Source organism: Morus notabilis, unplaced genomic scaffold (genome assembly GCF_000414095.1).
Source record: "Morus notabilis unplaced genomic scaffold, ASM41409v2 Scaffold2661, whole genome shotgun sequence".
NCBI lineage: Eukaryota > Viridiplantae > Streptophyta > Magnoliopsida > Rosales > Moraceae > Morus > Morus notabilis.
In genome coordinates, this window is record NW_010362625.1 from 1 (window position 1) to 14,822 (window position 14,822).

Here is a 14,822-nt window from a genome sequence, read left to right on the forward strand (position 1 = left end):
AATAATCTAAGCTAATTCATTGTATTACTTCGTCTCTACAACGTTTTTTCTTTTTCTTTTTTTCAGTCAATAGAGATTCGTACATACCGACCAAAGCGATCACCGGATGGTGGATTGAAGAGAAGAACAATAATTAGGATCCAACACAACCATAAAAACCTTAACAGTTTCATCTCTCGACCGATCAGCTGGTTGTCTCAGATTGTAAGAGATATGTATGAGCTGTATTTATATATACATATGCTTAGATGGCTGATTATATATAATTTTTTCGTATTTCTTAGGAAACTTGGTCGGAAGACATTCTACTTAGACCGTCCCTGCTGTGTTTACATAGGAAATTACATTGAAAATGAGAGAACCCTAATAATCAATTCTAATTATAAACTTTGATCACTCTTTTGATTTATTCTCCAGTCTGCAGAGACGATATTTCAATTGTTTGAAATGTCAATGGAAATGCGAATGTTGCATTTGACTATCAAGAGATTTAAATATGTTGTCCAATTTTTGGTGTCCATAAATGCGTGGGAATTAAAAAACAAAAAAAGAAAACAAGCCTGAATTATAAATGTCTCCAAATCTAACTAACGCGTTTAAAATTAATGGTCAAATCTTTTGGTGTGTTTGTATCTGGAATTCGATTTGTGGTGATCTGAATTTTTTTATTTGAATTGTAAAGTATGAATGTATATTGTGGCGTAAAGTATAAAATTTGAATAGGGTGTAAATATCATAATTTATGTTTTGGATTATTAGAAAGGAAAAAAAAATTGAATTCAGACATATATATCAAACCAAAAGTGAAAATTTCTCACTGTACGTAGCAAGGTTCAAATTGTGAGAAATAGAATTTAGGGTGGTGGAGTCCGGATTTTTGAGGTTTGAATCAGATTTCACCATTCGAATTGTGTAATTTTTTGGCTTGCCAAACGTCAATTTGAACACTTTTTTGTTTTTATTCAAGTTGTGACTCAATACTCATGGGTTTGAATGCATGAGCTTTTATATGTGAGAACATATTTATCCTTTTTTTTTTTAATACTTCATGTTGACCAAAAAAATGCTGAATGTTTAGCTTCCAAAAAAACTTGAATATTGATCATCGTTTTTTTAATAATAATAATAACAATAATAATAACAATAATAATAAAGAACATAAACGAATGTTAAGTCAACTTACTCTAAGCACCCAAACACAATGAATGATAAATAATTAATTTTTTATGTAACGGACACCATTTGTCCATTTTATATAGATTTGATTTAGTGGGTGGGAAACTGGGAATATTAATATTTGAAAACAGAAGTTAGAACTCTGCAATGCTCAAGTAGTTAACAATATTTTAAAGAGAAAATTAAGAAGCCAATCAGGCCGTGCCAAAGTTTCTAGTGGGTGCAAATAGAATCGTCACAAATATTGCATTAACGAGCCAAAATTCAGGGTTTCTTGAAATTTTGTGATCCAAAGGTATTACTATGAGTCAATCTCCCATATTTGATTTGCGGGCCTTTTTATTTTATATATTTAAATTTAAATTATTAATTATATTACAGTATTTTTTTTTCATAAAAAAATTTGTTATTGTAATATCTTTCGAGTCAACTCGTTTCAATAAATTCAAATGATTCATTAGATTTATTTTTCTTCAATGAACCTGTAGATCGATTTTATTTGGGTTGTGCGAGCTCCACTACAAGAAATAGAATTTTCAGTAATGAATTTTGCTAAAATCTCCAAAATCGTCGCTAATTTGTCATTGTTTAAAACCCATTGTTAAAATTGTTTAGCGACAACTCTGGTCATTAAAGTCGGCCATCATCGAGCTTTTTATAAAAATAACTTAATAGAAAAGTTTTATTAATAAAATAATTTTTTAAAAATTTTTACAAATAATAATTGGGTAGTTGTTCTTCACAAAAATAAAAAAGGTATTTTACCAATTTGACTTTCTTCACAAAAATAAAAAAGGTATTTTACCAATTTCATTTTATTAGATAGTTATTTTAACAAATTTTGGAAGTGTTGTTTGATTAGACAACAATGAATTGATACCTTAATAGTCCCAAAAGATTTCAACTTCTCCTCTAAAAAAAAGGTTAATTTTATTGATAATTTCTAAACTTCAAGGTCATTCACAGTTTACTCCTCAAACACTCTCATTTTATCTCTTGAATTTTAATTTATTCTCAATTGGTCCCCTTGTGCTAGAATTTATGGTAAAAATCAGACGGACAAGAGAGGGTTAAGTAGGATCATATTATTTTTTTCACTTGTTTTTAACAAAAATTCTAATAGAAAGACAATATGATCATACTATCTTTTTTTTTTTTTTTTTCGGTTTTTAACAAAAATTCTAACAAAGGGGGTTCAATGAGATTAAATTAAGATTCCCATTTGTTATTTTGATTCTTTGGTGAAACATAACTATAATATAGTTAACAAGTTTTACTCTCAGACTCCAACTAAAAATGCATGGAGTTTTTTTAAGAAAGCGAGATAGCCTTGGAAAGGGCTGTCATTGTAGTCAAGTTCGGTTAAAATAGTGTCACAATAATATTAGGAAAGAAAAAAAAACAAGGCCCTAATACGAAGGTAAAAATTACACAGTTCCAATATAAATCACAATCTCAAGATAAAATTATATAGTCCAATTCTCAAAAAAAAAAAAAAAAAAAATTACATAGCACGAATTAAATCTTAAAAAAAAAAAAAAAAGAACTGCCAACAAAACATAAACCAAAAGGGCCACCATCGACCAAGAGTTGTCACTCTGATCAAAATGTTTATTGGACTTTCATTTACTTTTTCTCCGTAATCATGGATGATGACCCCCTCCATCAGCCTGCAGAGGCTGCGGAGGTCGACTTCTCGAAATAGGACACGCATTACACTTAGTGCTGAAACTTTAGACATGCCATGCACGAACGTCTGAAAATATTGAGTTTTTACCCGATGTCCGACCCGACCCGTCCAAATTTTTTGGGCCGCCCGCCCGAGCCCGAGAAGGCCCGTGGACGGGCCGCATGCTTGTATTTGGTTGCCCGAGCCCGGTCGGACAACCCGAGCCCGGTCGGGTAGCCCGAGCCAGCACGAAATGCCCAAAAACTTTTTTTTATATTTTTTAATTTTTACAATTATTAATTTATTTTGTGTTAAAATTATATAAAAACTAAAATCAACATTCTAACACACATTATTAACACAATTTAATAATTTAATTTTGTATATTAATTTTTAAATTCGTAATTTATGATTGCTTCGTTAAAAACCTTACTAAGAAAAACTCAATTGGGATAAAAACTTAGTAAGGAAAAAAGAGTGCAATCATTTTGTGACGAATTACAAATTTTACAAACTTACAAAGTTATACAATTACAATGTCAAAAGTAAATACATATATACAAATTACAAATTTACAATTTAATTTGAAGCTGAAGGATCGTCTTCAAAATTAAATGTTAATCTATTAAATTCATTGATCAATTCTTGACTTGCCGGTGAAATTGTATCCTGTAGACGTTGATCAGCACGATCCCAATCCTTAATGCAGACCAAGGCTTCAACAATGTCCCTTTGCAATGCGTTTTGGCATTCCTCAAGTATTCATCTTGTCGTACTGAAGGCTTGTTCGGATGAAACAGTGGAGATTGAGATCGAAAATATATTCATTGCTAATCGAGTTAGGATTGACCAAGTTAATGCTCGTGCCCTCCACCATTGAACTAAGTCAAACGATTCTTTAGTATCGTCAACTACTAAGCTCTCACTGAGGTACGCCATAAGCTCGTTGAAGTTGCCGCTGCCACCTGTTGATGAAGATCCACTCCCAGCTTCTGTTTGAGTTGTCTTCTTCTTCTTCTTCAACCCGAAAACATTCAAGAATGAATACGTGTTTCATCTTGTTGTTGCGGTTCATGTACTCTAGAGTTTGTGCTTCTAAACTTATTCTCATATTTACTATAGATCGGATATATTTTTTTCTTTATTGTTGAAAATTAGTCCGAACAATTGATGCCTAAAAATTCACATAAATTTTCTAAACCACTTTCTAAACCACTTTCTAAACCGTCTAATTTTAATCTAGGATTAAAAATAGTACCTAAACCATACAACAAAGGCAACTTAGACTAATATTTTTTAAATTTCTTTTTCATAGAATAGATAGGAACTCCTAAAATTAGGTCTTCCCTATATTCACTAAATAAAATATTAATTCTTAAAAGTTCACCTAAAGCTAAAGGTGATGTTAGGTAATATGTTCTACTAAGTTTGAAAGTAAGTTCATGAAACCTACCTAAAAATTGATAAAAAAAAACTTCGGCAATTTTCCAATCATATGCGTCTATATGTCCTACTCTTAATTTTGTACACATATAGTTTGTTATAGCATCTTTATAGAGGATGCATTGTTGAAGCATTATATAAGTTGAGTTCCATCTTACAGGCATATCTAACGCTAATGCTCTATGAGGTATATTTAATGCTTGTAAGAACCTAAACCAATCTTTTTGTCTTTGGTTACTACCTTGAATCCATGCAAGACTATCTCTAATTCTTTTAATGTGAGTACCCATTTCTTTTAAACCGGATTTAACTATTAAATTAATTACGTGACATGCACAACGTTAGTAGAAAATAGTACCGTCACCGAATAAACTTAATCATTTTCAAAGAACTCAATTGCTTTTGTATTGGCACTAACATTATCTAATGTTATAGCCATTACTTTATCTCTTAATCTAAATTCATCAATTACATTTAAAATTATATTATATATTAAATCTGTGCTATGTGATCCTAGAACACATTTAAAACATAATATTCTCTTATTTAAATTGAATCCTTTAAAGTAATGGCATGTTACAGCTAAATAATCTTTATTGGCAACGGCAGACTAAATATCCGCGTTAACGCAACGCACCCGCTAGTCGAGTGTAAAAGGTTTATTAATGCTTCTTTTTTTTAAAAAATAATTTTAATAAATCTTTCCTAAGAGTAGTTTTTGAAGTGAACTGTGCATTAAGATTATGTACAACCTTAATATATCGTTGTCAATTAGGATGCTTTACAAAACTAAGTGGTTGATCTAATGTTGCTATCATTCGTGTACGTTCCAACAATCTACTTGCGGATCATAATTCCAAGTGGTTAGACCACCGGTTGTGCGATTAAAAGATAATTGTGTTTGGCGGAATTCGGGTCCGCCGGACTGACTAAGCTTTTGAAGACACTTTTTGAAGTGTGTCATGCTGTAAATAGTGTCACCTTATAATTTGAAAAAATGAAACAAGTTTTTGCATAGAATTTTGGGTTTTTATCAAGTTTTTATCTCAGCTCGCAAGAATCGTGACTTATATAAAGTACAACAGTATAAAATACAACAAGATTAATGAAAAAAAGTATAATTTGACCTAAGACTTTCACAGGAACTTACATAGAAGATATTCTACTTAAATTTTTCGTGCTCTTTTTAGATAGGAAACTACTTGGAAGATGAGAGAACCCTGCTTAATTAGTCAATAATCAATTCTAATTACGCTTAAGCTTTGACAAATCTTTCATTTATTCTCCAATGCAGAGAGTACGGTTTCCATTGTTTGAAACTTTGAAATGCGAATGGAAATGCAAATGTTGCATTTGTCTATCGAGAGGCCCTACTTGTTAGTGACTTGCAAACAATTCATCAATTCGAGTTTTCAGTTTTAAATTTATATAGTTAAAAGCTATCTAAAAATGTCACATTTAAAATTTTCTACTACAATTTTAAAAATTCTTAAAAACTATCACATCTTAACTCAAATTAAAAATTTGAATTTATGAAATGAACAAAGCCGTTTGCAAAAAAAAAAAAAAACAAAAAACACGGGCCTTTCTCAAAATCCAATTAAGTATCACAAATTCAAATTATGATGATTTGAATCTCTGGTTTGCCAAATATCAATTTCAACACCTTTTTGTTTTTATTCGAGTTGTGACTCATTGGTTTGAATGCATGAGCTTGTATATGTGACGACATATTTATCTCTATTTTTTTTACTACTCCACTACAAGAATAATCACTTTAAGATATCAATATTTTTGATACTAAAATATTTTTGGTAGCAAAAAACACACTTTTTGCCACTAAACTTTAGTAGCTAAAATTATCAAGGTTTTAGTTACCAAATTTGGTAGTAAAAACAACACAATCCACTACCAAATATAATTTGGTAACAAATAACATAGTGGGAAATAAAATTTGGTTCCCGCCAATAGTTTTTTACTACCAAAATAATATTTGATAATAAAAGCATAAGATTCTGCCACTAAAATTTGGTAGTAAAATATTACTGTTTTGCTACCAAACATGTTTCGGTAACAAAATGTTGGCGGGAAGCAAAATTTTTTCCTGCCCGAATTATTTGCTACCAAATTATTTTTGGTAGCAAAACATATAAAATTTGCTACCAAGTGTTAGAAGCAAAATATAACTTTCTGCCACCAAAATTTGGTCGCGAAAAATTAATTTTTTTGCTACCAAATTTTAGTAGCAGAAAATAAGATTTTGCTACCAAATTCATATTTTAGCTGCAAAAAGATATTTTTTGCTCCCAAAAGTTGTGTTTGGTAGCAAATCATATAAAAACTTTAAAATTTATATTTTCTGCTTGTATTGTTTTTTTTTTTTTTAGTTTTGCATGAATATGTCCTATATTAAGTTCCAACAATCATCCTAGTATATTTTGTATAACAATTATTTGATAATTTAGTTATTTTGTGTAGGTGTAACAAGAGACATATTCATGTATATACATATGTGATCTTGTTAATTAAGTATATGTTCCACATAGAGTAGTATATAATCTCGCTACTATTTGATTGATGTTTAACTTTGAATAATGTATTTCAATTTCAAAACTATATTTTTTGTTATAATGCTATCAGAACAATAATTCTAAAATAATTTTTGTCATTAAAATGTTATTTTTTTTTAATTTTTAATATATGTCTTTCTGGTTCTAAATTCAAATTTGATAGCAAAAAATATGCTTTCAACTGCCAAAACAATGTTTGGTAACAAAAAACATAAGTTTCTTGTACTGAATTTTGGCAGCAAAAAACATGATTCTTCTACCAAATTCATATTTTGGGGACAAAAAAGCGTTTTTTGCTACCAAAAGTTGTTTTGGTAGCAAATCATATAAAAACTTTAAAACTTACATTTTGTGTATTTATTTTTTTTTGTTTTCCATAAATATGTCCTATATTAAGTTTTAACAATCATGCTAGTATATTTTGTATAACAATTATTTGATAATTTAATTATTTTGTGTAGGTGTAACAAGAGACATGTTCATGTGTATATATATGTTATATTGTTAATTACGTGTATGTTCCACATAGAGTAGTATATAATCTTGCTATTTGATTACTTTTTAACATAGAATAATGTATTTCAATTTCAAAATTATATTTTTTGTTATAATGTTATTAGAACAATGATTCTAAAATAATTTTTGTCATTATAATGTCATTTTTTTAATTTTTAATATACGTATTTCTGGTACCAAATTCAAATTTAGTAGCAAAAAAGATGCTTTCAGCTACCAAAACAATGTTTGGTAACAAAAAACATAAGTTTCTAGTACTAAATTTTGGTAGCAGAAATATGAGTCTGCTACCAAATTCATATTTTGGTGACAAAAAAGCATTTTTTCCTACCAAAAGTTGTGTTCGGTAGCAAATCATATAAAAACTTTAAAACTTATATTTTGTGCTTGTATTTTTTTTAGTTTTCCATGAATATGTCCTATATTAGCTTTTAACAATCATCCTAGTATATTTTGTATAACAATTGTTTGATAATTTAGTTCTCTGGTGTATGTGTAACAAGAGACGTGTTCATGTGTATATATATATATATGTGTGTGTGTGTGATCTTGTTAATTAAGTATATGTTCCACATAAAGTAGTATATAATCTTACTATTTGATTACTTTTTAACATAAAATAATATATTTCAACTTCAAAACTATATTTTTTGTTATAATGTTACTTAAACAATGATCCTAAAATAATTTTTATCATCAAAATGTATTTTTTTAAAATTTTTAATATATGTCTTTCTGCTACAAAATTAAAATTTGATAGCAAAAAATATGCTTTTGACTACCAAAATAATATTTGGTAATAAAAAACATAATTTTTGGCTATCAATTTTCGGGAGCAGAAAACATAATTCTACTATCAAATTCATATTGTGGTGACGAAAAGGCAATTTTTACTACTAAAAGATATGTTTGGTAGCAAATCTTATATTTTTTTATTTTAATTTTCTATAAATATGTCTTAAATTAAATTTAATAATAATCTGAGTATATTTTGTATAACAAGTATTTGATAATTTAGTTGAAAAAAACTCAAAAAAAATTTTGATAAATTTTTCAATAGGTAATGTTTTATATATTTATTGATATATATATATATATATATAAAATAGAATTTCATGAAATCTTTTGAAAGGGGTTTCCACCCAAATTCCCAAATTTTCGCGCGCTTAGCCATTCTCTCATTTTTTTCACTCCTCGACCCAGACTCTCTCTCAGTCTCCTTTCTCCACCGCGCCGCTTCTCTCAGACTCTCAGTCCAGACCCACCCCACCTATCCTCACCCTCACCTACCGGCACCGTAGGCACCGCCGCTTCTTCTTCTATTCTCTCTGGAGTCTGGATTCTCCACACTCTCCGTCAGATTCGACCTTGGGGAGGCAGGGGAACGGATCAACAGATTTGGTTCCTATTCTTCTCATTCTTCATCAAATCCGGCCTTGGGGAACAGCTTCTTTGCTTGGGGAACAGATTCGGTCCCTATTCTTCTTATTCTTTGTCAAATCCGGCCTACTTTGCCGCCGTCATTTCTGCCGTCGACGAGGCCGCGTCCTCTCTGCAACCCCTGGACCTCACCGCCGTCGCCGCACTCCTTTCCTTCCTCGCGATCGTCCTCCCCCTGGCGCTGCCTCGGGGGATCGATGCCGCGAAGGCGAGCGAGGCCGTGAAGGTCCTGGTGGGAGAGGGAGAAGGAAGGGCTCGCCGTGGCGACCGTCAGGGCCGGGGTCAAGTGCTTGGGGATTTTGGTTGGCTGCGATTTGGAGGATTGGAATTCGGTGAAATTAGGGATCGAGACGCTCATAAAGTTCTTCGTCGATAATCGTCCCAAGGTAAATTTGAGTTTTCTGAGCTGTTGTATTGCTATATTGCCGGAATAAAGGCTTTTCATTGCTTATTGTTGTTGTTGCTGTTGTTGTTGTTGTTGTTGTTGTTTTTTCCCCTCTGTTTCCTCCAAGTTTTTGATGCACATTGTGAACAAGTAGACATGAAACTGAAATATCAATTGTTAAGAGTGAAAAAGCTGGGACAAAGCAATTATTTTAGTTTTACAGAACCTACAGAATAGTGCATTCTTGATGGTGTTGGTAAATCATGAATCATGATGTGTATCATTGCTTGTGGTGTTAATATGCTCGCATGAAACTCATTCATGTGTATGTGGACTTAGGACATAGTCACATAGGCCAATTGCTGAAAATGCTTAGTATACATTGCAATATTTATGGTAGTGTTTCTTTGTTTCGTGAAAAAAGCTAAATGGCAACAACACTGGTAATCGTCCTTATTAGTATTTCAACTACCAAGAAATTGAAAATGTATGGGACTTGTGTCATAATTAGTAGGTCGGTCTCAAAGTTGACATTTCAATATGTGTAAGTATGGTCTCTGGCGATATATAGCATTCCGCTATTATGTTCGAAGTGGGAAGTCTTACATATGGTGACAATTGGTCGATGTTCAAACTGAGTCGTTGATTGTCTACGGTAGTTTAAATTTGTTGTAGAAATGGCGTGACCATAATATAGTAGAATTGATGATGTAAAGCTTGAGGGTTCATCGATAGACTCACTATCGATTCATGTTTAGGACTCCCTTTTCCATGCATCAACCATTTAGGTGCCCATGCGCTTTCTTGATATTGGGCTATTGCAGTTTGAGGTTCTTTTACTTGTAGAATTCAGCTTCTTGTCAACTTGCATTACTTTTTCACGTCTGATAAGGCTGGTGCAAGTAACTTATTAAGAATCATGACTTGTGATATTTTTTCTGTATTCAATAATTAATATGTAATATTAATTTCTTTGTAGAACACACATTTCTGCCTCAAATACTTTGAGAGAGTACTTTGAGGTCTTTAAGAGTACTCATTAGAGTGAATCACGTGGATGGACAACTGAGAGAGCAAATAAAGATTATGTAAGAATTACTAAACACTTTATCATTTCGTTAGATTTTGTATTTTTTTATTCTAACTTGAAAGTTTATAACACTTCACTTAATGTAGGAACAAATGATCAAGACTCGCGATGCTCGTTTAAGTGAACTACCAGAGGGGGATTTAGAACTTGACTATGATGCCGAGGAAGAAATTTACTCAAGTTTTGTCAAGTGAGAGGTATGAAAAATATGGTTTCAAACGTGGTATAGGTCTTGTATCAAGACAAGCATCACAAGTTCACAAATTTGGAGGGTCAGGATATATGAAAGCCTTCAAAATGAAAAGTTTAGGATCACAAACGTCATATATCGGACATGGAAATTCTAATGAAGCAATAACAGAAGTTTATTCAAAAACTACTTAAGCAGATCATCTTGGATCTTCCGTCCCAAGAAGAGAAGATCCTCCGCCACCGCCACCGCCACCACCGGCCTCAGTTTGTTAGAGCGTTTAATTCTTGTAATATTAAGATTTTACTAGTACAATATTTGCATAAGTGTTTGGGTTTGCTTAAGTATGACTATTTTAGTATTTTGTTTGGATTCTAATATGTATTGAAATATTTAGAGATTTTTAAATTAATATTTGGTATTTTATTTATATATATTTTTTCAAAAAATACAGGTATATAAATCTATCTCAGTTTTGGTAACCAAAAAAATTTGATATCAATAAATTAGTTATTTGCCACTAAATATTTAGTACCTGAAACTTATACTTTTTGCTACTAAATACATTTTAATATTAAAAATTTGGTCTTTAAACCTCATATTAGAGAAAGCCCACAAGCACATGATGCTATTCAAGTCTCAACAATGGACCAAAGGAGGATTCCTAATATTGGTCTATGGCTCTCAAAGTCTAAAATATAGTAAACGGATAATCCTTCTACAATATGGAGATAACCGCCTTTTACATTAAATTTTGATTCGTATTTAAGATTTCAATAATCTTCCTCGATTAGTTTTTACATGCATTTTGATAACAGTCGACAGTGAAAAATTGAGAAAACAATGTATACGATTTTCTACATAGTAAAATATATATATATATATGAGATAATTAGACATTCTATGCATAAGACTTTATAGATTTTCACCTCCGGGGCATTTGCGTTGTTTCTACACTTTGATGGACCGAAACATTCACTCTATTAAGACTATTCAGATTGATCTCAACAGTTTAAATTAGTGGATTGATAATGATGTGACACGCTACTTGTGTCAATGGTAAATAGGTTATCAAATGGGCTGTAACATTTAGTTGAGTGACAGTAACGCCTAATATTTTACCCAATAACACATTTGTTTACTGTTTTTTTCTCTTATATTTCTATAAAAACTCAAGCTTGAAACTACTATAAAATATTTATTTCAACTGTGATTGAGACAATTCTTCTTTCTATGTGTTCAGAGTGAAAAAGTAAACAAATTAAAATCTATATAGTCTAGGTAATTTAAGCATGAAAATCGAGTTTTTGTAAGATTTGTGTGGTGGAAGAACTGATCCGCCCGACGGACCGTATAGCCTATGTCTATATATATATATATATATATATTCTTCGGTAAGCTTTTTATTGACCGATATAGGAGTGTAAGCAAATTCTAGTGGTATGAGCACATATTTGAAGTGGAAAAGAGCACATGATTCAAATATCTACTATAACTCGTCAAACTTAGTTCTCACAACTTCAATCCTTAAACCTAAAAATCCATCGTAGATATATGAACATAATTCGCAACCAGGAATAAGAACTTAGAACCTATCATATCATTTCCTAAAAGAGAGAACACCCAGCGCATAAACCAAGCATGGAAAGAAGATTTGAGAAGTAGAACAACTACTGGTTGTGGTGAGAAGCCTGGAGAAGCCCGTCACGAATTTGACTAGCAACGTCGCGAACAGCGCCAGGTCCATGGGGGATAAACACCGCAGACGATTTCGAGGCAGCACCGATTTCCTTCATGGTGTCAAAGTACTGGGTGACAAGGACCATGTCCATGACATCCTTTGCAGTTGTCCCTGGAACATTAACAGAAAAGCCAAGCACACTGTCTCTCAAACCATCAACAATTGCTTGACGTTGGCGAGCGATACCAAGTCCAGAGAGATACTTTGACTCAGCCTCACCCTCAGCTCGCTTAATTTGTAAGATTTTCTCAGCCTCTGCCTTTTCATTAGCAGCCACCCTCATCCTTGCAGCTGAGGAAAATACAGAGAACGTTAGAAAAGTAAATACTTCAACAGGAATTTTGCATCAAGTATAAAATTGGAGTCTGGATAAACCAGTTTATGAACTATACCGGCATTAATTTCATTCATTGCTCGCTTCACATGTTCATCTGGTTCTATGTCAACAATCAGTGTTTGCACGATCTCGTAGCCATAAGCAGACATAGCCTGGATGAAATTTTGGACGAAGAGCAGCATTGTTACGATTATAGTGTTATTACAGCCCAAAGTTTTACAATACAATTTTAATACTCTGCAAGTTACCTTCTCGAGCTCTTCCTCCACAGCTTTTGCAATGTCATTTTTCTGCTCGAAAGTATCATCCAAGTTGAGCTTTGGAACACTAGCCCTAATCACTAAAATAGAGGAAAAGGCAATCCCAGTTAAGCAATAACAAAAGTCATGTATTTATCAAGAAAATTTTGGAATTACTTGATACTTTCCGAATAAACAGTCTTATTTCTAAAATATGAAGTAGGATATGTTGATTTATACCATCAAAAACGTAGGCCTGGATTTGGGATCTTGTGTTGCTGAGCTTGTAGAAAGCTTCATTAGCTTTGTCTGCCAGGGCACGGTATTGAATCGACGCAACAACATTGACGAACACGTTGTCCTAAAGAGACAATTTTGAAGTTACAAGCAAATGACAATCCAGACATACATGCTTAATAGAAATTAAAGAAAAGTCATGCTCTAGGGGGAAAAAAAGACGACCTATGAACACGAAGTATAAATTATTCCCACTTCAAGTTAGGGAAGTTAACAAACCTTAGTTTTGGTCTCACAACGCACGTCCAATTGCTGCAGACGAAGAGAGAGATGTCCAGAAAGCCGACTTCCAAGAAACCATGGCAGGCAATGGCACCCCGGCTCAAGTACTTCCTCAAACTTGCCGAATCTCTCTTTGATAGCTACCGTGGATTGGTCAACTTGTACGCAACATAACAAGTTACCCATCTTTCCTTCTATGTGATCGTAGCAAATACAGTCAATACTTTATAACTCCTTTTCTTTTCCCTCCAAAAATTGTTGAAAGCACTCTATAAAGTCCTCATCACAAAATGAAATATCACTAAAACAGTCTACAAAAATCCTTATTCCAACATCAACAGCATATCATCTTCACAACTACCAATAACCAAGTATCCTCAAACTCAAACCTATATAAAGTTGACCGTGTGCGAGAGACACAGAGAAAAAGAAACAAAGATAAAAGGACTGTGAAGTAAATAGATCAGCGAGACTAGGAGAAATTTAAAAGTTAAAACTAAGAGTATCAAGGAAACTAATGAGGAAAAACATGACAAAGTCACCAATACCGTCACGATTAGGTTAGCCAAAAGAAATAGAACAAACTAGTTAAACTAGACAGAATATCAAAAAGTAAAAACAAAGAACATACTACCCCCTTAAAGTTACCTTGTTTAGAAAAATCTGAGACTTGAGAGAGAGAGAGAGGGAGAAGCTTACAGCTAATACTAAAACCTCAAACCAAAGGAGAAGAAAGCAAGAACCAGGAAGATAGAATGCCACGACCCAAACAAGTCAAGTTTTATATTCAAGTTCAAAATTGGAAAGTGTACAAGTAGAGCATAATAATTTCTTGTCTAGTTCCAATTTGTACATAAATTAACAACCTTATATCAAGTCTTCGGCCTTATCAACAATGAAAAACTCAACAAACTGAAGGCCCACGTATATCTTCGATTTATGGATATACTTTGTGAGCTGTATGCCTGCACCCACTATTTGACAACAACATTCTAAGAAAGTTTCTTCATAAACCCCCCCATATAGAAACCAAAGATAGTAATTTAGAAAATAATAATAATAAAAATTTCCGGTAGGATGAGAGAAAAAATGCTTTCGATAGGCAGAGTTTGACACATTAGATTTGCATCAAGCCCGTAATTTTGATGTGATCGGACAGTTCATAACTATGTTTACCAGTATTTTTTTTTCATACTTTACTACATAATTCTCCAATAAAAAATGAGTTCAAAAGTCATCATTTACCGTGACGTACTAAGCATAATATTTAGTATAATTTAAGCGCACAAGATCGGCCTCAGAAACACCGGCACTAGGACATAGCATTCTCTATATTGAAATACAACCTAGAGACAGCTTAGGAAATCAACAACAACAATACATGAAACAAAAAATTTGCAATAAAGACAAAAATATAGATACATATATATATATGTAAGAGAGAAGTGCAAATGGGTACTAGAAAACTAATCCGTCTAAACTGAGTACACAACCTGTGGGGTTTCTA

At 32.4% G+C, this 14,822-nt stretch overlaps 1 protein-coding gene and 1 long non-coding RNA gene across 2 annotated transcripts; one reads left to right on the plus strand and one right to left on the minus strand.

Annotated features, from left to right (window-relative positions):
• Positions 1 to 9,003: 9,003 nt before the first annotated feature.
• Positions 9,004 to 10,797, plus strand: LOC112092416. Its single transcript, XR_002902585.1, has 3 exons — positions 9,004 to 9,200; positions 10,179 to 10,287; positions 10,376 to 10,797. It is a non-coding gene; the product is annotated as an uncharacterized LOC112092416 (long non-coding RNA).
• A 1,176-nt stretch (positions 10,798 to 11,973) lies between these two features.
• On the minus strand, positions 11,974 to 14,080 carry LOC21384645 (hypersensitive-induced reaction 1 protein). Its single transcript, XM_010102622.2, has 6 exons — positions 14,015 to 14,080; positions 13,313 to 13,511; positions 13,037 to 13,157; positions 12,806 to 12,897; positions 12,613 to 12,709; positions 11,974 to 12,511 (listed from the first exon to the last, which is right to left on the minus strand). Exons 2-6 carry the CDS (start codon positions 13,499 to 13,501, stop codon positions 12,150 to 12,152), a joined length of 861 nt encoding a protein of 286 aa, XP_010100924.1. The 5' UTR covers positions 13,502 to 13,511; positions 14,015 to 14,080; the 3' UTR covers positions 11,974 to 12,149.
• Between the last annotated feature and the right edge of the window lie 742 nt (positions 14,081 to 14,822).

Bases quoted from the DNA above. Each gene is read 5' to 3' on its own strand.
- LOC21384645 (XM_010102622.2), bottom strand. From the start codon at position 13,501: ATGGGTAACTTGTTATGTTGCGTACAAGTTGACCAATCCACGGTAGCT. The intron at 12,898-13,036 runs GTATAAATCAAC...CCTCTATTTTAG, and splicing joins CCAGGCCTACGTTTTTGATG to TGATTAGGGCTAGTGTTCCA. The intron at 12,512-12,612 runs GTATAGTTCATA...TATTTTCCTCAG, and splicing joins AATGAATGAAATTAATGCCG to CTGCAAGGATGAGGGTGGCT.